The sequence below is a fragment of the Falco punctatus genome (assembly GCF_963210335.1).
Source record: "Falco punctatus genome assembly, chromosome: 17".
In the NCBI taxonomy this organism is placed as follows: domain Eukaryota; kingdom Metazoa; phylum Chordata; class Aves; order Falconiformes; family Falconidae; genus Falco; species Falco punctatus.
The window spans coordinates 1,905,048-1,927,991 of record NC_137597.1 but is presented as its reverse complement, the minus strand read 5'-3'; the positions used below and the strand labels follow the sequence as shown (position 1 = coordinate 1,927,991).

At 54.4% G+C, this 22,944-nt stretch overlaps 2 protein-coding genes across 51 annotated transcripts in view; both read left to right on the top strand.

Moving 5' to 3' along the window:
* The window catches only part of IGFN1 (immunoglobulin like and fibronectin type III domain containing 1), a 60,536-nt gene extending 57,170 nt beyond the window's left edge, over positions 1 to 3,366 (top strand). For all 50 annotated transcript variants that reach the window (XM_080366997.1, XM_080367008.1, XM_080367035.1 and 47 more), the window contains 3 exons: positions 305 to 604; positions 1,113 to 1,439; positions 2,201 to 3,366. In XM_080366997.1, the coding sequence (XP_080223123.1) occupies positions 305 to 604; positions 1,113 to 1,439; positions 2,201 to 2,214 (641 nt within the window). In that variant the 3' untranslated portion in view covers positions 2,215 to 3,366. The remainder of the gene's footprint in view (positions 1 to 304; positions 605 to 1,112; positions 1,440 to 2,200) is intronic.
* Positions 3,367 to 6,582: 3,216 nt separating this feature from the next.
* The window catches only part of PKP1 (plakophilin 1), a 79,566-nt gene continuing 63,204 nt past the window's right edge, over positions 6,583 to 22,944 (top strand). Inside the window, exon 1 of the mRNA XM_080367103.1 lies at positions 6,583 to 22,035. Coding sequence (XP_080223229.1) covers positions 21,834 to 22,035 — 202 coding nt within the window. The 5' untranslated portion in view covers positions 6,583 to 21,833. The remainder of the gene's footprint in view (positions 22,036 to 22,944) is intronic.

Here is a 22,944-nt window from a genome sequence, read left to right as displayed (position 1 = left end):
TAGGACATTTAGTCATAGCTACAACAATTGTATATGCTGCCTCTCCAAGAGGTGTAAAAGTTCAGCTGTACCAGCCCTCATCACCTCCCTTCATGGGAAGGCAGCCCAGCAACGCAGGTGTAATGCAGCAGAAGGTCAGTTAATAGCAAATGAGTTTTTGGGACCGGAGGAGGAATCAAATTTTATTCCTTCTAATGACCAGGATGTTTACTCAGCCCCCAGACAGAATGGACTCAAAGTTTTTAGGGTTCTGTACTGTGCCACTTTCCCTACATTTCCCTACATATTTGCCTTCATCTGACAGATACCCCACAGTCTCCTGGGCCTATTCAATTGCAAGAGAATGTGCCAAATACAGTGACAGTAACCTGGGAGCCATCACCATCCGAGAAATGGGAAAGTGATCTCTACTACACAGTCCTGAAACGTGAATCACAGAAGGGCTTGTGGCATGTGGTGGGTGACCTGATCTACACTAACAAGTTCACATTCACCAAACTGATCCCAGGCCGGGACTACTACTTTAGGGTTGTGGCAAAAAATAACTTGGGAGCCAGTGGTCCATCTGAAACTCTGAAGCCTTGGAGAATTCAAAAACCAAAGGGTAAAACAGCTTTTACAAATATTTATCTGTGCGTTGTTTCTTTTGTTGTTTTTAACACACCATCCTGAAATGGGTCTTTCCTCCTGTGAACATTTAGTTGCCCAGAACAAGAACGTGTAGATATACCCTAAGAAATTCCAGTTTAACAGGGAAGGCTTGTCCTTTCTGCGTGGACACTGTGCAGACAGATGCTTTGTTTCCAGCCATTATATCATGCAGTTCACCCCAAAATTAATTTCCAACAAAATCTAATGCTTAAGTTTTGGAGAAGCTAAAGTTTCTGACTTCAACGTTAAATACTGGCTAATGTGAGAAGAAACATAGATTACAGATAACAATTCTTAGGTGCATGGGATGTCTGGCCATTTACAGTGCAGGATGCCAGACATTCTGCACAACAAAGTGTCATGATTAAAACCCAGTCCTCTAAACCCTGACGTGGGTAGCTGTGGAGCAGTATCTGAGTGTATGTTTGTAAGCTGCTGTTGTGTTTTTCTTCTTTTTACAGCTGAATGTCATGTCAAACCACAGAAATACAGGGGAGTTAATCAAAACCAGCCCCCGAGATTCCTTGTCCCATTGAAGCCTCATGTGGTGACTACTGGGAGCGAGTGCCGTATGAGCTGTGCGGTTGGAGGCCATCCGTCTCCAAAGATCACGTGGTACAAGGACAGCAGAGACCTCTCCAATGATCCTGCCTATTTTTGCACAAATGACTTTGGTGTCTGCTCCCTGGTCATCCTCAGTGTCACCAAATGTGATGAAGGACAATATATGGTAGAAGCCACCAATGAATCGGGCCATGCATTCAGCAAAGCCTTCCTCACTATTAAAGGTAACAAACTTCAGTGCTTCTCTTCCTTCATCATGTGATGTCAAGATGTGTCATTGCTGTCAAGATGCCCATACAGCTTTATTTACTGACAAGAACAATCTCCTATAAGGCAGTGTATGTGCTTTACTGAATTTTTATTGTCTTACTAATGATCAAGTGTGAAACAAATAGAAATGAAAAGGCAGACATGAGAAAAACACATGATTTCTACGTGAGCCAGAGGTTTTGGCTGATGTTGGGAAAATCTTTTAGAAACTTTCCCATCTTCATTTGATAATATCTAGGTCAGATATTTCTACAGTGCAGGAACTGCAGAATAGAAGATCGTGCAAGGGTAGGTGACACAGTGAGGAAACAGCCTGTTAGGTGGCCAAAGGCAATGAGAAGTGAGGAAAGAGAGGGACGTGGGATAAGTTAAATGGGGTCATTTGGGATCCTGATGTGAACAGAGAATCAGTGTAGTTGACTGGGGATAGACTCGTGGTGGATGCACTTGCGGATAAATACTGTTGGCAGTTTTACTGAGTTAATTATGAAATATCCTTTACTTTGAGTCAAGTATTTCCCTTTTAATGCAACTTGGAATACCTTGGTAGGATTATATGAGTGGAGAAATGGGTCAGTTAAATCCCTGTAATGCTTCTGCAGACCTTGGTCTTTTTGTCCCCGTAACATTTCAGGTCCCCGTCCTAGTGTACCTTATGGACTGTCTGTCTCCCTCATTACAATATTGAGCTACTCTCTCTTTCTTTTGTTTTCAGACTCCACCCTGTAGCATGACCTTCCTGAGAAAATCTCTCCACTACTATGTGACGGCAAAGGTTTTTATTGTGAACTGGCCTATATGAAGGCTATGTATTTATTTTCAAATGTTCATTATAGTCTGAGTGTTTATTTTTCAGATCCAGTAGCTCCATTTTAAACATGATGCTGCATTGTAGTCAAAATGGGGAAAAAAGCTTTAAGATAATTGTATCTTTTTGTAAAGATCATGGCTTTCCACTAGACCTTTAAAACACAGGTTAGAAGCTTCAGGAACACAGAACATGAGAAGAAAAATAATAGGCCAAAATGAAAGTTTCCACAGAGATCACCTGCTGTCAGGCTGCAACAAGAATATCTCTTGGCACCAGAGATCTATGAAGCTGGCCTTTTAGCATGTTATTTTCTAATCCAAAGCAATCATTTTAGATTCTATATAATTTTCAACAGGTTTCTTAATTCTGGTAGAAGCAGTTCTGCATGTATTTTACTACCAGTAGCAGCTAATATATTATTTCCCTTAATCTCTAAGCTGCAAAGAGTATCTGCCTGCTAGTTTTATCTGGGCAAGAAATTAATTCTCAGACTAGGCTAACATGGGGTCGTGCTACTCATAGTGAATACAGAAACGAATGGAAATTTAGAACCAGTTATATTGCTGTGAGCAGACTGGCGCTTACTTAAATCTACAATAGCAAGTGCCATAAAAAAGGATGTATCAGTCCTGAACCGCCCCATTAGTATCACCTTTGAAACATAACTGCCCCTACCTCATGACATTGCTAGAGTGGTTTTGCCTGATGCAAAAAGAGGTTAAAAACATTTTGTGTTTGAGCAGAAATATGAGGTACCACCAGAGATCTTCTGTCGTGGCTGGGGAATTCCACCACTGAGTGGAGAAGGAACCTGGAAAGCAAAATGTTATGATGCCTGTACGAACGTCTGGCATTGTAGCCTTAGCACCAAAGGTTCTTTGATGACAGCATCTAGAAGACAGGAGAGTATAGATCGAAGACTCAAAGCCACTGGATCCTCAGACAGCCAGTCAAACATTTATGTGGGGCTGAAAAGTTGTTTTTGATTATATTTTGTACAATGTTGTACAGACGTAGCGACAGTAGATTGTGAAATTAAACTATAATTAAGTAAAATTAAGTAAAAACTACCATGAGCAAGTGTTTATTTTGGAGAAGGAAACCCAGCCAGCTCCTAAATGCCAATCCACGTCTGTTGCAGTTTTCGCATGCCCGGCCTGTGTACTTTGCTGTGCTGAGGCCACTTGTCCCTGGTACGCTGACATCTCGAGCAGCTTTGGTAGCCAGGTCAGTCAGGCCCCTTGATGTGTTGCTACTTGTCCGTCCTTTGGAAGTGCTTGGAAACTGGGCACGGAGGGTAAGTGTCACTGAGCCATCCGCCGTCGTTCGGCGGGTGAAGTGGTGTCAGGATGTGCTGAGCCAGAGGCGCAGGGCCGTGGTCGGGAAAGCAAGTGCCTGTTGCTACTGCTGAAGGACTCTGTGCTCAGCTGGGAGCTGCTGTGCTGCACCTGGGGGAGGGCCCGTTGGGATTTAGATGTTTCTTTTGAGGTGGCCTTTTGCTCCCTGCAAAGAGGGAAAATTATTTCCTACAAGGAGTGGGATGTGCTGCTCCCTTCCCTTGGAGGAAGGGCACCTCTGTTTATGATTCTCTGTCGACAAGGACCAAGATTTCCTTCCCTGCAATCTGCACGTTCGTGGATCCCAGCAGGCCTGAATTAGGTTCATTCCTGGAGATGCACTTGCTGCCGTTCGTACTCTGAACATGCTCAGAGGAGAGAGATGCTTTCTTGCATGGCTGAGTGACGAGCACCAAGCTTTCAGTAGCTTCAGACCGGCTGACACGGGTGCGATGCTGTAGGAGCGCGCTGTAGTTTCTGTGGCCGGCGCAGCACTGCGGTTACTTTTGCTGTTTTCTTCTTGACTGATAAGCATAAGGGCCGAGCTTGTTGGAAGGACCTGAACGTCTGAGATTGAAGCCTGAGCGGTCTCTGGAAGGACCTGGCGTGCCAGGAGCAGGGGCCTCTTGCAAGTCTTGCTGAGGTGCACAGATTTATCCCTGTGCCCAAATGGCAGCACCTATTCAAGCTAGTCCTCTGCTGTTACCCTCTTAAATGTTTTATATTGCAGCCCCACGTGCTTAAAGCACTGGTACTTACACCTGGGGAGCGGAGCTGAGCCGGCAGCTCAGGCAGGGCTGTGGGACAGAGCCTGACCGGTGGCATGTGGCCAGGTGAGGCTGGTGGGCTAGAAACGGCCAGGCAGCAGGAGAGGCTGCTGAACGCTTCGGAGTCAGCAGCGCTGCACTTTGACCACAGCCAAGCGGTGCCCCCCTCCGGGAATCGCCCTCCCCCGTGGAAGAGCAGATGCTGCAGGGGCAGCCGAAGGGGAGAGCGTGGCCCGGAGGGAGCCGTGGCGGGGCAGGAGAGGGCTGTCGGTCAAACTTTCCTGGTCTGAAAGTGAGTGGCCTCCCCAAGTCACGAAGGGGAAGCAGGCCACAAAAGCCTTGGGCTCTCCAGAGACACCCTGAGCTCTACTTCCCCTGTTTCTTGCAGTGAAAATCTTCTCATCGAGGTGGTCCCAAACCAGCTCTCTGGATGCTGGCACCAGCAGCAGTCACCCAGTCCCTGGCATGCTGAGAGGGAGGAATCGAGCTGATAAACCCCTCTTGCATCCCTGGTGCTGCTCGTTTGCCACTGGCTCAGCAAGAGGGTCTCATGCCACGCTCGCTGTGGGCTGGCCAGCAGCTCCCGGCACCCTGGGGGTGGCTGAGCTCATACTCCAGCTCGGTGGCATTTAGAGAATTCCGCGTCCGTTTTTCATGGTTTGCCGTCACTCTTTGCAGTCGCTGTTTGACTTTAGAAGATGGTAGCTGGGGAGCTGGGGTGGGCCTGACCACTCTTCTTCCCAGGAACCACTTGTAGCACTCCAAGGATGCTGTAAGGGTACCCTAGCCCGTGGCCTCGTGTCACCAGGGGTGCCCTGGGGCTGCTGGCATGTGGCACTGCTGCAGCCTGCCTTTGCAGCGCTCAGCCTCTGCTGGCACTTGCCTTGCAGCCCCTTGGAGCTGCTCCCCCAGATTCCCATCTGAAGAGGGAGCAGCAACACCAGGTTAGTGGAGTTTGTCCCCAAAATCAGGTTATGAGCACGGAGGAAAGCAACGCTCCTCAGCTGGGAGGGACAGAGGAGCTCTTCTGCCGACTGCTACCCCAGGTGGAGGGCACGGGGTGGGCTGCTGGATGTGCCGAGCTGTGCCTCTGCCAGCACAGGGATTTTCACTGCTCTGCACAGGCAGGGCTGGGCCTGGCTGATGTTGGCGTCTGTGTCACCGCAGAGGGTGAGCAGCTGTGTCAGCTTGGGGCGAACAGCGTAAGAGCAAGATCACCTCAGCCCCCGAGTACGCGGCGGTGGACCCTGCCGGGGCAGGAGGCAGGTCCTCACGCAGGAGCCTTCCGTGGCAGTAGGTGTGCTCGCATATTTTGCCTGATCTGCAGCAAAAAAAAAAAACCAAACAAACATTCTCGTGTTAGCACTCCAACTTCTGTGGTTTTTGGTGACTTGGAGAATGAGATCAGGTCTGCTCCTAGATCAGCAGTGCTTTTCCGTGCTGTTTTCTGAGAGCTAGTGTCAGCTCTGGGGACTCTCTGGACCTTCTCTCCTTCCTTGCTGATTTTTCCTTCTTAGGCCCTGCTTAGTGAAGGCTTTTCTGCACCCATCGCAGCCACCGACCAAGGCTCTAAGGGGCAGGAGCCCCCCGCTCCTTCCCCTGCGGGTTCCCGGTCTGCGGTGCGCTGCGGGGGCCGGTGTCCCGCAGAGCCGTGTGTCCTGGCTCCCTTCCCTGCAGGACAGCACTGCCCACGCTGCAGGCCCGCTTTCGGTGGGAGCCCTCCGTGAGGAGATGCTGCTACTTTCCTGCCTCGGCGTGCACCCGGGTGTGCAGGCTGGGTGGTGGTCTGGTTTGGCCAAGGGGCAGGAGGTGGTGGGGGGTTTTACACGGGTGTCTTTGGGGAGCCTCTCAAGATGCAGAGCCTGGGTGCATCTGGCAGCGTAGCACCCTTCCCCACAGACGGGTCTGGCTGTGTGGTGGGAGCAGCCCATGGGGTGGAATTCTGGGTCTTTTCCTCTCTGGGCAGGACAAATCCTCCCTAGCTGCAGGGGCTCCCAGCCCACCCTCCTGGCAGGTGCTGATGGATGGACGCTGGGCAGCTCAGAGCAGTGACTGCCGACCTCTGCATCCATCTCCTGGGCCTGGCTGCTGCAGGAGGGGTCCTGGCTGCCCCTGGGACTGCAGCGCTCTGCAGGGACCGGCAGCCTTGGGGGGGGGGCAGCCCCTGCCCACCCCCCACCCCCAGCCAGCCCCAGCCCCTCCGCCCCAGGGAGCAGTGCGGTGGGACCCCTGGTTCCCCCAGGGACAGTGCGGAGCGGGTGTTAGTGCAGGACCCTCTGCGATTCCAGCCCCTTCGGAGGCCCGAAATGCTTCAGGACCCCCCTGAGACTTCAAGAGCTGCCACTGGCATGTTCTGACCCCCAGCCAGCGGGCTGAGCACCGCTTTCCTGCGTGCTGAGGGCAGGGCAGGAGCAGTGCACACCCAAGGGTGCCCTGGCAGCGTCACCCCCAACTCTTTGAGGATGCTGCCCTTCTGTAGCTGAGATCCAAACATCATCATCCCTGCTTCCAAAGCCTGCCTCTCCCGTGCTCCTGAGCGGGGTCATTGCAGCCTGTTGGAGGTGCAGACCAGGAGGCAGCCGCTGCCGGAGCTCCCGGCGGGAGGTGAGGAAGGCGAGGAAGGCGAGGAAGGCACACGTGCCGCAGGCAGAGGGGCTCGCAGGCTTTGCCGAGGCAGGGATTCAGCCTGCACGAGAGGGCACAGCTGCGGTACCCTGTTGCGCGTCCTGCCATGCTCGCTCTGTGCCGTGCTCAGCCCTGGTTGCGTGGCTGTCGCGTGGAGAGAGGTGGCAGCGGAGCAGGAGGGCGCAGGAGCCGTGCTGGTTTGCCCAAACCAGGCCAGGTGGTCACCAGCCCAGGGCAGCATCATGCGGCAGGGCACGGTGGGGCCGTGGCTTCACGTAGGAGCAGCTCAGCATCCTGCTCTGCTCTGCTTTCAGTCTCCATGGCTCCCTTCCTTTTCTCAAAATCAGGTAAGGCTTTTTTTCTTTTGTGCTGTTTCCCATTCCCCACGGAAGTTAGTCGGCCTGGCAGCAGGTGTGCTGCGAGCTGGCGAGCCAAGCAGAGTGTGGAAGGGCTGATGGCAGCCAGCCCCAGCCTGCCCCACCTTGGGGTGCTGTTCAAATGCAGGGGGTCTGTGCAGTTGCACTGGAAGTCTTGGGGGAGCAGCCAGCCCAACGAGAAGGATGAATTTGATGCTGATCATACAGCATTGTCCATTTTTGAAGGAGGCAGTCACGACTCCAGAGCATCCTAGAACACGTACACCGGGACAGCCTGGTCAGGGAAGAATGTTTTATGCTGGAGGGTGCTGGTTTGGGCAGTGGCCCTCCCGGGGAGGGTGAACGGGAGCCCAGTGGAATGTCATATTGCTTCATGGCTTGCTGGGGGCAGGGGTATGGAGGACCTACTCTGCAAGGTCAGCCTTTCTTGCTTTGTACAAGAGAAGTAACAGGAACCAGATCTCTTCCTCCACCCCGTCTGGGGAAGGACAGGCTGGGCTAGTTGGAGGGCAGGATGGAGTCACTTTCTGACTCCATGGATGCTGGATCTGCACTGGTTGCAACTTCCCTCCTTGGAGTACAGGGGTACTCCATGTGCAGGGTTGATGCTTCCAAGGGGGGAAGCTCTACTTCTACCAGGTTCCAAGTCCTTGCCTTTTGTCCTTGCAGGTTTGGGGTGTTATGGGTGTGTGGGTACCTTCACCATGTCTCCCCGGCTCCGGAGGTCCCTGCATGCTCTCAGTGCCACGTAAGCTGTAATCTCTGCTGCATTAGCACAGTCAGTCTGTCGGCGGGTTAGAGGGGTGCAGGCACTGAAAGCTGATATTGTCTGGGTTAGTCACCCTCAAACGCTCTGGGATGCCTGGCTGAAACTGCTGCAATTGGCAATGCAAAGAAGTAAAACTGGACAAGTCTGGAGGATTTCTAAACCCTCTGCAGCATGTCTCAGCAGTGATTCAGCACCTGATGGGAGCCCGGCAGCTGCCCATCTCAGCTGAACCTCTCGTGATTTAGGCGGTCAGTGCAAAGCGGCAGCGCCCAGGGCATCTCCCTGCCATGCTTGGCGTGATGGTCACCCAGGGCAGCTTTCCTACAGGGCAGCACATCAAGATGCGCAAGTTTCTCAAGTGCTGTCTCAACCCAAACAGGCCTTCAGTAGTGCTGGCAGTGCAAAGCTGGATGGAGGTGTCAGCCAGACCATAATTTCCTGTTTGGTCTTAGTTCTGGGCCTGGTAACATGAAAGACAAAAGCAAACCGCTGCAGCGAGGATGATGTTAGCCATCCGCTGCCAAAGGCAGGCAGGGGGAATACAGCGTGGGCTGGATCTCGGGCTGTGGGCCACAGAGGTGGGATGTGAGCGCTGCTGTATCTGGGGGAGCTCCCTGATGTTCCAGGGGGGGTCACTTTAAGCCAGGATGCAGCAGGCAGCACAAGGTGATGCTGTGTGTGCTCCATTACTCTGACAGCAGCCTCCGGAGGCACCTGGATTCACGGAAAGGATCCTGTTAAGCCACAGGGAGCTGGGTCTTTGCACCACGATAAGGAGACCATTGGCACAGCAGCTGTTCTTGCTGTAAAAAGGGACTTCCAAGGCCTCCAGCCTCGCTCCTTTCTCGCTGCCCAGTCCCAGCCCTGCCACAAGGACTGGGTGTCTGCCCCACAGGCTGGGGTCCTCCAAGGGTCCTCCAAGAGCTCACCCAGAAAGGATCATGCTGAAACAGAACCTGGTAAAATCACCCAGCGTAGCAACCTTGTGCTTGGACTGGCTGACACTTGTTCCCCCTGGCCTCGCCAGTGACACTGGCTCCTCCTCGCCCTCGGCAGGCGCAGCCTTCTCCAGCAGATGCGGATTTGCATGACAGACCCAGAGGCGCTGACCTCTGAAGCTCTGTTACCCTGCAAATGACATTTCCTTTGATTTGCTCACTCCTGTGCAAGCAAAGCCGCTCTCTGACCTGGCCTGAGCCTCTGCTCTGGGCGATGCCGTTCCCTCTAGGATGGCCTCGGAGTAGCCGGAGGTTCTAGAGGTGCCGGCCTGTGCAGCTCTTTTCTGTCTCCAGCTCTGCCTTTCTCCCGCACCGTGTCCCTGTGCGGCTGCCTGCCCTCTGCGTGGTCCCTTTGATGGGACAGTGGCTGCCTGCCCCGCTGCCTGCTGCCGCTTTTGCTGCTGTAACTGCTTCGGGCCACGCAGGCAAACCCAGATTCCTCTGCGCTTTTTCCCTTCCTCTCCCTCACCCGCCATACCCCAGCTCCTGTGCTGGCAGCAGCAGCCGCCCCGGCTTTCCCCACCTCTGATGTAAGACCGCAGCGGGCTGGGGCTGTTTTGCTTCCCCCAGCAGACTGCTGCTGCCTTGCCTCTGCCTCCACCCGGCCCTTGGCTCTTCTGCCTTGGTGTGGCACGTAGTGTCCTTTGTTCTCGCCCGTTGCATGGCGAGCAGATGAAAGCCAGCCGTGAAGCATAATTTATAGCTAGCTTGAAACACAGTTTTGGCAGGGCAAAGCACGCCAAAAGATGTAGCAATGCCTGAGGAGCTGCGCTCATACTGCTTATCAAATGATGCTTGAAAGGCTTGGTAATGCAAGAGGAGGGTTGTGTTGCTCAATTCTAGCAGAGGATAAGCTGCCTCTATTACAGGGACACGTGTTTGGGAGCAAGGAGCTGATAGCTGGCTTTTGAAAACTTGTCTGGCAAGGCAAATCACAGCTTCGGGAGCCTTGGTCCAAAGGGCAGCAGGGATGCAGCAGAGTGCCTGTGCACATGCCTAAACAGGGCTGCACCGCCTCTCCTTTCCACCCTTCTAGAAAACTGGCCCAGAAAGGAGCTTGTTGCCTTTAATACGGTCAAATATGTGAGTAAGCTTCACACCGATGACCCTGAATCTCTGGGCAGCAGGAATTGTGTGCCGGCACACCCCAGGGGATGCCTGGCCATGAGGCGGGTGCATGGCAGCCCTGGCTCTAGCAGGCAGACGGCGATGCCCAGCCGCTGCAGCAGCCTCTCCGGCTGAGCAAGCTCTGCGCTGCTGTGGCTGTGGGGCAGAGCCCTGGGCAGCATGTGAGGAGCCTGTGCCAGTGTGGACCACGCGCCCAGGGAGCCGGGTCACCTCTTCCAGGCCTGGTCATACAGCAAATGCCTGAAGCTTCCTTGTCACCGCTCATCTCTGCTGTGAGATGCCACAGGCCTGGCTGCTGGCCACGGGGAGAGTCTCGTGGTGCTCAAGGAAGGGCAGAATTTTAGTGTTGCAGGGTGAGAAGGAAGCTCAAAAAGTCTCCTGGTCCTTCCCCTGCTCCAGTGTGAGACAGTGCAATCACCCTGCTCAGATGAGGTGTCTGTCTGCTCCTTAAAGGCTTCCAGTGCCGCAGGCTCCATGCCTTACTGGGGTACAAGGCACTTCCCCAAAATCACCAGCAGCTTCTTCTATTCCTCTCAAGACCCTTTTCCAGGCTGCTGGCCAGAAGGCTCCAGGAGCTATCCTCCCCATTAACCATCCCCAGCAGCCAGGACAGGTGAGAGCTTGGGTGCAGCCTCCTGTCCCCTGGAGTAACATCGGCTGTGATACCCTGGGACAATGCCAAGCCTTTGGGACACTCGTGTTTCCTCTGGGAAAGACCAGGCACTGAGGGAAGATGCTGTGATGCTGCAGAGGCCGTTCCAGCAGCTGTGTTGGGGCTGTTGAGCTTTTTGGGTTGCTGGGGGCCTTAGAGAAATCTGGACCACACATGGATGGATCATCTGCTGGTGTCTGATGTGTGTTTGTGCCCTGACTTGGAGACACGGTGACCTACATGTCTAGGTGTAAGTGTGCTGCTAAGGATGGGGGTCCAGGGCGCAGCTCCAGCCCTGAACCCAGCTCCTCCAACGTTATCTCACTCTTCAGCTTTTATTTGAGTTATTCCACCCAGCTGTCTCCAGGACAAAGCCTGGTTTCATGCTCTGAACACCCCACCCTACCGCTGCCCTCCAATTATTTCTGACATTTGAGCCACACCAAAAAAACCCTCTGAGAATAATAATTAAGTCGTAGGCCACCACGTGGGTCTGAAGAGCGTGATCTGTAGATGCAGCCTGGTCTGATGAGGGATGCAGGGTGGCTGGGAGCCCATCCATGCTCCTGCCCTGGCACCAGGGATTCATCTCTGTCCTTCTCGCGTTAGCTGTGATGGCACTGCCAACGCCGCTGCGCAGGGAAGACCCTTGGGACATCCATGGGGTGGGTGGGAGCCTCCCTGGCCAACACTTCAGTGTCCTGGCCATTGGGATAGGGCTCTCTGTACTGCTTAAAGCCAAAAAAGTGTCCTAGTGGCATATTTGTCCTCTTTTCCTTCCCACAGCCAGTGTAAATGCTTTGAACACCAGGTGCTGTGCCAAGGATGGGCAGTTTCCCTTCCCACAGAGGTCCTCTGCCTTTGGAAGCCCCTGCTGGGCTGCAGCGAGGTGCCCTGTCCTCTCCCATTGAGTCGTCCATGAGGCAAGGAAATTTCCAGGACACAAGGCCTCCAGTAGAATATGCAGTAGAGCTGTCTAGAAAATTTGTGTTAAAACCCATTTCTGCAAAGAAGACTCTGAATTTTACTGTATTTTGTCATATCAACTTAAACAGGACATTAAAAATCATTTAGAGCAGCTGCTACTTAATAACTACTGAAACATCCTTTCTGGTTTTCTAGATCAAACATTTATACCAAATGTCAGACTGTTTTTATTACAAGAGGAAGACAAGGCACTTTGATCTACAGAAGCAAGGTAATTTTATTTTTTTTTCCCAGTCATTCCTAACCAGTAGAGCAGTCCTTAATGATTTAATTTTAATGAAATTATATGTGTATTTCAACCCCAGCAGTTACTTTGCCTTTCAAGAAAAAAGAAATTGCTTTCTGGTGTCACAGAAGCAGTGAACCCACTCTGCTGCCTCGGCCCCTTCACACTGCAGATCGTCAGCCTTGAGTTTTGCAGAAATGGCAAATGAACACGGTAGCCCCCAGTTGCCAGACTACTGATTCCTACCCTTTCGCAGGGATGTTTGCACCCCCCCAGCTGTTATCAGTGGCTGGGTAGTTGAAACTGACTGTATTTGGCCAGTTCGGTTGCATGTGCTCATCCCTAGGCTGTGCACCGAAACTCTGAAGTCCATGAAGTTGCTGGACAACTTGCTTAAAAACCCCTTTTCCCCCGTCAGGGAGGAGAGCTGGGCCGGAGCATCCCCACGGCGAGGCTGGAGGAGATGGTGCCTCCAGCCCAGCCGCCCTCTCCCACCAGGGAAGACCAGGTCATTCTCCAAGGTGCGTGGCGAAAGTACAAGTGGCACTGTGCAGAAGCTGTAGCAGGGACAATTCCAACGGTCCGTAAAGAAAAATCTTTTTCCCATGAGATGTGCAGCCCTGGGATGGGATCTTTTTTTTGAGGATATTCAAAACTCCACTGGGCAAGGACTGGAGTGAGCTGAGCTGGCTTTGCAGCGAGCTCTGCTTTGAACGTGGTGTTGGACTCAGGACCACTCCAAGTCCCTTCCAACCCAAACCTTTCTGTGACTTTCCCCTAGTGAAGGGCAGTGACACATACACACACGTGGCAGTTTATTGCATCCTACAGAAGACCTGGAAAAGGGACATGGCTCTTGACAGTGGTGCATCTTGCTGGGCTTCGGCAGCCTAGAAGATGGTAGGAGGAGCTGGCGCACAAACCGCAGCCTGCTTTCGCTGCACCAAGACACGTCGTGTGTAGGACATTCCTGCACGGATGACTTGGTTAGTCGTCTCCATTGTAAAACAGGGATGGGTGTGTGCTGTCCTCCAGCAGTGTGGCAGGAGGTGAGGGACACACTCTGCAGGACGAGCCTCCTGTTGTTCTCCTTGATTTCGTGTCGTGGTCAAGACATGGGACCCCAGCTGAGGGCCAAATGCCGTTTCTGTCCCCAGCTCCACTTGGGGCTTGCTAGTTAGTGTCGCCAAGTCCCTCTGTGGTGCCTGGGGCTGCCGGGATGCAGAGCAGGAGCCCAGCCAACTCGCCGGGAGGCGGAATAAATTGCCTCCTTAAACCAAGGCCGAGGGGAGGTGTGCACCTCCTCTGCCCCGAGCGCTGGGAGCTGGGTGTCGGAGCTGGGTCAGGCTGTCCCGGCAGTGGGGTAGCTGTGCTGGCTCCCTGCCACACGGTGCCACAGGGAGAGGGGCAGGAGCGCAACGCCGTGCTTCCCGGAGCAGCCCAGCTTCCCTCCTGTAGGTACAGGTAGGACTGCAAAAATGTAGCCTGGTGCTTCGGCATATTCCCAGTGGAGAGGGGGGTTTGCAAGAAGAGCCCTGGCAAAAGGGACTCGGAGGCCAAGCGAGGGCCAGCGCTGGGTGTGCAGGTATGACCTGGGTGGCTGAATATTCCCTTGAAGCTCCTGGCCTCGTCTCTAGCGCTGTTACCTGAAGGTGGTTCTTGTGCCTGGCTGTAAATTAGCTTTGAAAATCTGTTTTTCCCTGTTTAGTCTGAAGGTGGACATGGGAATGCTTGTCCATCTTGAGACCCCAGCTCAGGATGGAGTCTTCCTGGAAAGCAGATGTGGGTGAACAAGGCAACCCCTGCTTGACATGCTGATTAACATCACCAGTATTAGATTTCACTATTAAAATTAACAATATCCTATAGAAAGTTAGTAGCGTGACTCGTACCTCCATCGATTGGTTCATACTTTTTTTTTTTTTGTTTAACCGGGTTTCATAATTTATTTAGAAAAGAGAATGAGGTTATTTGGTCCATCCTTGATTATGGGGATTATTATGTCATCAAAGTCCCCCTCTGCACCCTGCAGTGGATGCCAGGTGAGCAAATAAGATGCTGCGAAGACTGCCTCTGCCCCATGCTTGGTGTCCATGTGCCCTCTTCGTCCCCCCACCCCACTTCATCTCCTTGTGCTTGACCCTGACACTGCAGGGCCTCTGACCCCTTGGGATGGGGTGGGCTGGAGGATGAGTCTCCATGGGTCAGCCCTGCTCCACGTGTCTCCCACCCAGTGAGTGTCCCCAGCATGGAGCAGAGATGTGCTACTGCAGCCCGTGGCATCCCAGAGCCTTCCCTGATGGGAGCCTGGTGCCGCTCACTTGGAGTAACTTGGGAGTCTGTGTCCTCTTCTCAATCATCTTCTCTTCTCCTCCTTGGCCAGGGCTCCACGTAGCAGCTGAGGCTTCTCCAAGGATTACCACAGCCCTGCATGTAGTTAGACAAGGGTGTCCATCAGCACGGCCTGGTGCAGCTCACAGCAGGGAGGAGTTGGTGCTGTGCAGGCATCAGAGCCTTCCCAAATGCCAGACAGCGAGGAGGATGGGGAGACAAGATCCTCCAGCAGCTGCTTTTCCAAAGGAGGGGATGAGCATGGCATCTATGTGACTGACGAAGGACATCGTCACCCACCACAGATCCAAGTGGTGATGGTGCCAGATACTGACGGGATTAAGACTGCAGGACGCTGCTGGCCCCATGCACACAGTGTTTTAATCTGGAGAGGACTCACCCATGGTGGCAACTGCAGACAAACCCTCCTGGAGTTCGGGTAGGTGAGAGGCCAGGCCTGGAGGCCAGGTAGTGGGGTGGCACCACCACAAGCTGGTGATCCCAGTGCTTGGGCTGCCCTGGTCCTCCCCGTGAGCAGAGACCCACGCCAATGTCAAACAGTACCTTTGTGCTTAAGCTAGGGTGAAACTGATCCAGGGTGCAGGGAGAAATAAAATCCTGTCCCAAATGTCCCCAAAATGTCCCAAAGCCCCCGCACCGCAGCGGTGCCCTGGAGAGAAGGGAAAAGGCTCCACCAGTGCCAGGAGCATCTGCACCCCTCAGCGGAGACGTGGTGGTGGAGCGATGGTGCTGCCAGGCGCAGTGGGGGCACGCAGCCATGCGTAAGCAGGGGAAGCAGCCCGTGCCTGCCATACTGTGGTTCACGGGCCATGTGGCACTCACAGCCTTCCTCCGCTCCCAGACGCACCCCGTGTTCCCCGTCTGTCCCAGGGGACTACGGCATGATCGCCTCCCACTCCCCGCTCCCCTCCCCAGAGGCTGCTTTAACGAGTCGGGTCACACTACGGTGTGTTGCTAAATCATTACATAAACTGATCCACGAGGTTTCCTCCCCCACCAGCTGTGTGGGGATTTCACAACGTCGTGGAATCGAGGGCATCCTCGTGCCAGTTGCACGCTTGCTCCCTTTCTAAATTTTGTCCTGTCACCTCTGTACCTTTCACAGTGGGAACAAACTCTCCCTTCCCTGCAGCATTCCTGAGCTGGTCCAGATTGTGACGGGGTGGGGAGGTGAGGACTCCAGGTACCATCCCGGTTGAGGTGTCTGTCCACCTACTCTTCACCCAAGTCCCAGCTGTGGGAGACCATTCACACCTTCTTAGCTGTAGTCACCTCCCTGGTCTGTATCTTGACTTATGGTGGGCACGGGCTCAAGTCCTTTCCTTGATGTTTTGTGCAGTTGCATTCCCATGCTCCTGGGCCTGGCAGCATCACCTCTGGAGATGGTGCCTCACATCCCTGCCCTCCCTCCAACCGCTCCTGGAAGCAGCAGATGCACCTGGCAGGACCTGACTTGACTGCATTTACAAGGCACCACCCAGGTAATGCTCCTGCACCCCACAGGGCCTCTGAAACACATTTAGGTTATCTCTGGGCTTTTTCATGGGGTTTGGGGCTTTTCTCCCCCATCTGAGTGTGGTTATTCCAACCCCAGCCACCCTCAGGCACTGTCTCCATTGATAGCCAGCTCCCACTGGACTTCCAGACATGGGATGGCATGCAGAGGGGGCACTTTTCAACCTATTAAACATCTAGAAGCAAGAGAGGCACTGGCCAGGTCCTTGGGTGGTCCTCAAGACCTACAGAAATGAAGCAGGCAGATGAAGCTAGGGAGCAGGTGTCTACCACGGAGGCTTGTCAGGTCTTCTGGGCATGGTCATGCAGGATTCACTGTCCCCTGGCAGCCCGTGGTGGGAACACAGCCTTGCTGAGGGGCTGGCACGTCCTCACAGGCAGCCTCGAGTGTGCGTGGCTGGATGTGGTGGGCAGTAGCGTGACACAGACGTGTAGACCAACATGCTTATCTCAGCGGCATTGCCCGCTGTCAAGGGAAGCCTCTTGCAGCAGCCCCAGGTAACTGGTCCCCGAGAACAGGCTGCGCCACCGCCAGAGGTAAGTGCCATGAGCACAAGGAGTCCCTCTCCTGGTTCCAACCGGGACAGAGTCAATTTTCTTCTTAGTAACTGGTGAGGTGCTGTGTTTTGGATGTGGTGTGAGAGCCATGTTGATGGCCCTCACCGCAGCCACCCTCCCCTGCAGGTGTAACAGCCCGGCACTGAGTGTACTGGCACCAGGGAGGTCCCTGGGAGAGGACAAGCCCCAGCGGTAGGATAGATCCCCAGCTGGGATCTCCGTGCGGCTCGCTGGGACTCGGTCTGCAAAGGAGTTCGTTATCCCAGGCTCACTCAAACGCAGTTGCAAGCATTGCCCTGGGGCTGCTGGGCTGCAGCGAGGAGGGGCTTTGCCAGCGGGGTCCCACTTGGTAAGCCTTGGTGGGAAGCATCTCCCCCACGGTGTGCCTCATCCACAGAGATGGGGGAAGAGAGCAACAGGCTGAGCTCACCCTGACCTGGACACTGAGCTGGCAGAGGGTACTGGGGAGGGATGGGAGGAGATCAGCAACTCCTGGACAGGTTTTGTAGAGGCTCCTCAAGTGAGATGGGGACACAAGGAGATGAAAACTGGGTGGACTGGCCAACTCGATGGCTTTTTCCTGGAGGAGAAGCAGAGCTTCTTCCTTCTCCATCACCATCCTCTCCTCCCAGGGCACCTCCCTTCCCTGGCAGCTGCATGACCACTGCTGGTGCTTATTTCCAGAGTGACCTGCTGACCAAGGCATGTCCCTTTTTAGCTGCTGACAGGCCTGCACAGCCCTCTGAACTGTAAGAAGTTCAAAGTTGTCATGTTGTTGCTCATCAAAGGTGGGACCTGGGATGTGACTGGTTGGCAGGGATGTCCGAGCGCGGGGAGGGGCAGAAGGGACAGCCTGCACCCTCAGCCTTGATAGCACTGAGTCTGGACCTGCTGACGGGCACCTGCAGGTTCCTGCAGAGAGCATTAAGAGTGATCTCCAGGCCACACAAGTCCTGCCCTGCTTGGTGTCCCCTGTGTGCGTTACATGTTCTATCTGCCACAAACAGGGGCAGCAAAAGCAGGGAGCCAGGAACGTGACCCCACAAGGTCCAGCTGGCACGGGCAAGGGCTTGGCTTGCTCTCCAGCCCCAGGATGGTCAGGAGTGGAGCACAGGACACACAAGGAGAGGCTGGGAGAGATGGTTGGTTCAGGTTGAAGGGACAGTTTGGAGAGATCTTACAACTCTCTGCAGCTAATTAACTGGAGGATGCAAAGAATACGGACCCAGATTTTCTGAGGTGCATGGGGACAGGAGGAGATTGACTGGAACCATCTGGGACATGGGAAATTCCTCTTAGATAATGGGGGGAAAAAATCACCATGAGGATAGTCAAATACTGGGAGAGAGGCCAGAGAGGCTGTGGGATCTTCATCAAACTTTAACTGGACAAGGCCTGGAGCAACTGGGTCCTGACCCAGCTCAGCAAAGCTGTCCCTGCTTTGGGCAGAGGGTCCATCCCTTCCTGCCTCAGTGATCCCATGTTTCTGTTAGGGCAGACCTTAACGATGGGTTAACTTTGTTCCCAGGTACTTTATCTCCATTATGCAAGGCTTTCATCTTGCTTAGCGTAGCCTTGCAGCTGCTCTCCCTGAACTGTCCTTCCTTTTCAGCGATTTCCTGGTTTCCTCACTTAAGCTCCCATCCATGGTGGGAGATTTCTAGGGCTTGGTGAAGCCCACCTGCTTTGCCAAGGGGCAGCCCATGAGCTGGTCAGTGCTGTCACCTTTTCTTCCTCCCACAGCACCACCGCAAAAAACATCTCAGTGCCACATGTGCAAGGAGTGCAGGGAAGGTTTCGCTCAAGAACAACCTGCCCACATGTCTCAGCAGGCTTCTGCATGGCTTTCCTCAACTGGGCAGTTCCATGCTTGCTTTCAGCTGGGTCCTGGTTACCCTCTTGGATCTGGGCTCTCCATCTGCCCTGTTCCTGTGGCGCTTTCTGGTCCCACAGGAGGAGAGCCTTTCGTGAGAGGCAGAGCGAAACTAAGGTTTTGCAAATCTGAAGAGCAGGTTTCCTCCTGGAGAAACCTTGCCAGGTGCTGGGAAATCTCAGCTGTGCCAGGGTGAGGCTGAGTCATAGCTCAGAAAATGGCATTATCCTGGGAAATACAAGAAATTCCCAACACCTTTATGTCTGTCCCTCCTGGTGACCACCCGCCCTGAGGAAGAAGCAACCCTAGTTGCTAAGAAGAACCAAACACACACAGCAGGACTCCAGTTTTGGGGGCCAACTACTATTTTCCTCCCGCAAATTTTATAGCGACCTGTAGACACTTTCAGCTGGGGAGCGCCTGACAAGTTTGAACAGCAAATCCTGCACGGCTCTGGGAGCAGTGTTGGGCCAGAGAGCCCTTTGATTGCGATCAGCGAGTTGGCAGGATTCCCAGGAACTCATACAAAAATGCTTTGAAGAGGCCAGATGCACAAGGCGTGTCCCGGTGTGGGGTGCGGAGCGGTGAGTCACGGCATCGCCATGCGATGCTCGGTGTGCACACATGCAGCCGTCGGACCGCAGCGAAGGCCCCCGTCTCCCTCAAATCACCGATTGCCTATTTTTTGGGTTTGTTTTTTTTTTTTTAGCCTCCCATCTTTGGCCGATTGCCCCCCGAATTGGGCACAGGTTTTGTTCCCCTTTCAGCCTTGCCCCGCTGCTGCCTGTGAGCTCCAGACAGAAAGGCAGACAGGGAATTTGCTCCAGGCGCTGGTAGGTGCAAGCCGTGCTGCTGCGCTGGTGCTGCACTGGGCTTGCTGGGGATGACACTCACCATGCCCTGCTAGGTAAGCATCCCCAGCCCGTGATTCAGGGCAGAAACAGCAGTTTGCATAGAAGTGCAACAAACTCCTTTGTTTAAATACCTTTTGCTCTCTTAGATATGGGGCTGGAGTCTCTTGTAGGAACCCGGGAGATTCCCTGCCTTGGGCTAGCTCGTGCAAACTCGCCCGAAGAAACTCTTGTTTCTTGAAAGCCTCTGTAAGCTCCCTGTCCCCAGCTCCACAGCCCAGCTCAGCATTTTGGGCAAGTTGTGAAAGAGGGCAGATGCCAGAGCCAAATGACGGGATGTGATAAACACTTGGCTCTCCCGTGCGGGGACAGGGTGAGGGCTGTTCCTTGCCGGCGGGGAAATGACATTACAGGTTTGCAAGAGCTGGGCACTTTGTTGTGCAGAAGCCATCTGACGCTGACAGCCTGTCATTGATTTGCGAAAACATTGTTTGGCATCGATAACAAGCTTTCAGGAGAAACAAGTAGGACAGAGGAAAAAAACACCCAGGTATTGCTTTGCTGTTCCTTACCTGGACTGGGAGCACACAGACTTATCCCTACTCCGTGAAATGCGCAGGAGCAGCAGAATATCCTGCTCCATCTCACTGGGCATCGGCCACCCCTCATCCTGGCTGGCCTTGCCTGGGCATGGTCTGAATGTCCAGGCTGGTTGGGTGATGGAGCGGAGCGAAGCCGCTGCATCCCTTGGGTGAAGGGTCAGGAGATGTGGGGAGAGCATCCCACAGGGGATTACCCTTTAGTTGCTCTAGTCCTGTCTCATCGACAAAGCTTGGGTTTCTGCTGTGGTGTTTCACTGAAGGAGCATCCTGGAGCATCAGAAGAGGAAGATGCACTACATCCATCTTCCCCGAGAGCACACCCTGTGCTTCCTGATACTGCTCTTGCACCTAGGAAATAGGAAATATGGCACCTGTGTGCTCACAACCCACCAGCAAAACACAAAATCTGATGCATGGGAAAAATAAAGTGCTTTCCCACTGCTTCCAAGGAGGGACCAAGCACCTGTGAGCTGAAAGCGCCAGGCCTGTGGGCAGCCAGACCCTGGGCACTGATGATTCTCACCAGTGAGAAACTCCACAAGTGCCCTCCACAACAGCACCCTCCACCCAGCAGCGCAGAGGAGCCTGTTCCTCCTGGCCCTTCTCCGGGCTGTGTGCTGGTGCGAGCACCCGGGACCTGGTCCTGGGGGGGCCAGGAAGCCTCTGTCCTGACGCCCTCACCTTGGCCTCCCTCCTGGTGGGATTTGTGCCTCTTCTCCTGTATCAGCCTCCTGTGGCTTGGCAGGAGCTTTGTCAGCGCTTGCTGTGACCTGAAACTGGTCACACCAGCGCTGAGGTGTTCAGTTCTCTGCAGACGAGTTGCTGCAGTGTGGCTTGGCAGAGAGAAAAATTCTCTGCTCATAACCTGGCATGTCATTTCTTGTACAGCCACTTTATCTTCTATTCTGCTTGTAAAAAGTCTTATTTTCCTCTGTGCTACCCCAGGTTACTTGCAAAGATCACCCCAGCTCTTTACCTGGCAGCTGCCCTGATTTCTGCATAGGGCTGTCCCTGCAAAAAGTGAGACCCCTTTAGGAAGAGGTCTCACCCCCATGGACACAGAGCACCCTACAGTCAGCAGGATCCTCCATGACCCCCACTTCAAGTGCTCTGCAGGTGACCTTGCAGTCCTGGGCTCAGCGGGGTGGATTTGCAATCTGTGCAGGCAGAGGAAGCTTTTTGCAAATGGGGAGCTGGACACATTGTGCAGGGGGCATCTTGGTGGGATGGAGGCTGGACCCCCTGGCAGGAACGGGTCTGCAGGCAGCATTGCTCCTCTGACCAGGGCATGTGCAATGCTGCCTCCTAATAGCAGGGGCATCCCCAAGCTTTTGGCACCCAGACACCACTTTGATCCAGTTTGGACTAAGGGGAATAATAAAATAGAAGGTGAGCAGGCTGTGTGGGAGATACTCCAGCCCTCCGGCTGCCGAAGAGCACCGTTTCCTACCCAGACCCACAAAGCCTTGCCCATGAGCCCTTCGTGGTGAAGGGGACGGTGATGGCCACCTCCAGCCCTCACACCTCCCAGCCTTGCCTGCTCCCCGCTGGCACCCGCCCACCCCGTCGACCCTTCCCTTTGGGCACAGGCTGGGGGAGGCAGGTTTGGGCCGAGGGCAGCGGGGAGCCGTGTGCCCTGCAGCGGCAGCGTGGGGGCTGCAAGCGAGCCGCGGCGGGGAGCGTGTGGGTGTGTGCAGGCAGGGCTGTATATCCAGTCTGGCAGAGGGTGTGCCTGCTCACACGCTGGGGAGCCGAGCCGGGAGCAAGAGCCCTGAGACACCCTCGGCCGGGGGACGTATGGCAAGGAGGGGTTTGGGAGATTAACCCCAGCACGAGACGCTTTTGCTGTCACCTTGTGTTGTGCACGGTCAGGTGAAGTGCAGCCCCCTCTCCCCCCAGCCCCACGGTCTGCTTGCAGCCATGCTTCACTCTCCACTGAAAACAGCGTTGGCGTATGAGTGTTTCCAAGACCAGGCCAGCTCCACTCTGGCTCTGCCCTCGGACCACAAGCTGAAAACTAAGGGCACGGGAAAACAGCGGGTCCAAGAGCAAGTGATGATGACGGTGAAGCGGCAGAAGCAAAAGTCATCCGTGTCGTCGAGTGTGGGCCACTCCAACCGAGGTAAAATCCCACTGCGCTCTGGACAGCGAGGGGGTCCTGTCTGGGGACGGAGCAGATGCTGTGGGGTGCTTCTGTGGGGTTTTGTTTGTGAGGCACAGACCGGTTTGCGCCTCTCGTGGGCTACCCCAGGCAGGGGGTGCTGATATTGCACTGGATGGAAGCATTAGGACAGCACGGGAGCTGGATGCATGGGCTCCCTCCTGGCCAGAGCTGAGCTCCTGGGAGCGCTGCGCTGCGCCGCATCCCTGAGGTGCTCGGGCATTTCAGTGTGGTGCCATTAACCACTTGTTCCTTGGCTCTAAAGCTGGAGTAGCTGCCTCATGTTTGCAAATCCTTCCTCTGTCAGTGCCCCCATGGTTGGAATCCTCCACCAGACCTGTCCCTGTGGATGGCCAAGGCCAACAGCTCTGCTGTCCCGCCGCTCCGTGGGGAGCTGGCACCCAGTGTGCGGCAGGCGGAGGGCAGGCTCTGCCCGCGTGCGGGACACAGACCCAAGCTCGAGAATTGCCTCTGAAGCTCCCAACGTGTCTCCCATTTGTAGGCTGAGAAGTGTGGGAGCCTCCGGGACACCCCAGCTGAGCTGTAGGAAGGAGATGGCTTAGGAGGAGAGGTGTCCTTTCCTACCGTGCTGCCTTGCCTTGGCTCGGTGGGGATGCTCTGCGCTGAGTCCGTGCCAGAGAAAGCAAGCAGTCAGCTGAGTCCTGGAGCCAGGTTTCCTACTGGAATACCTTCCTCTTTGGGTCAAGGCTTGGCAAATGTTCTTTTTTTTGCCATCCTTGTATCTGGAGAAAGCTGATTTGGAGGTGAACCCCAGCTTTCCCCAGCTGGAAACTGAAAACCCAGAGGGTTGTGACAGCCGCAGTGCAAAACCTCCTGGCTCTCAAAGGTGCTTTTGTCGGCAGCTTGCAG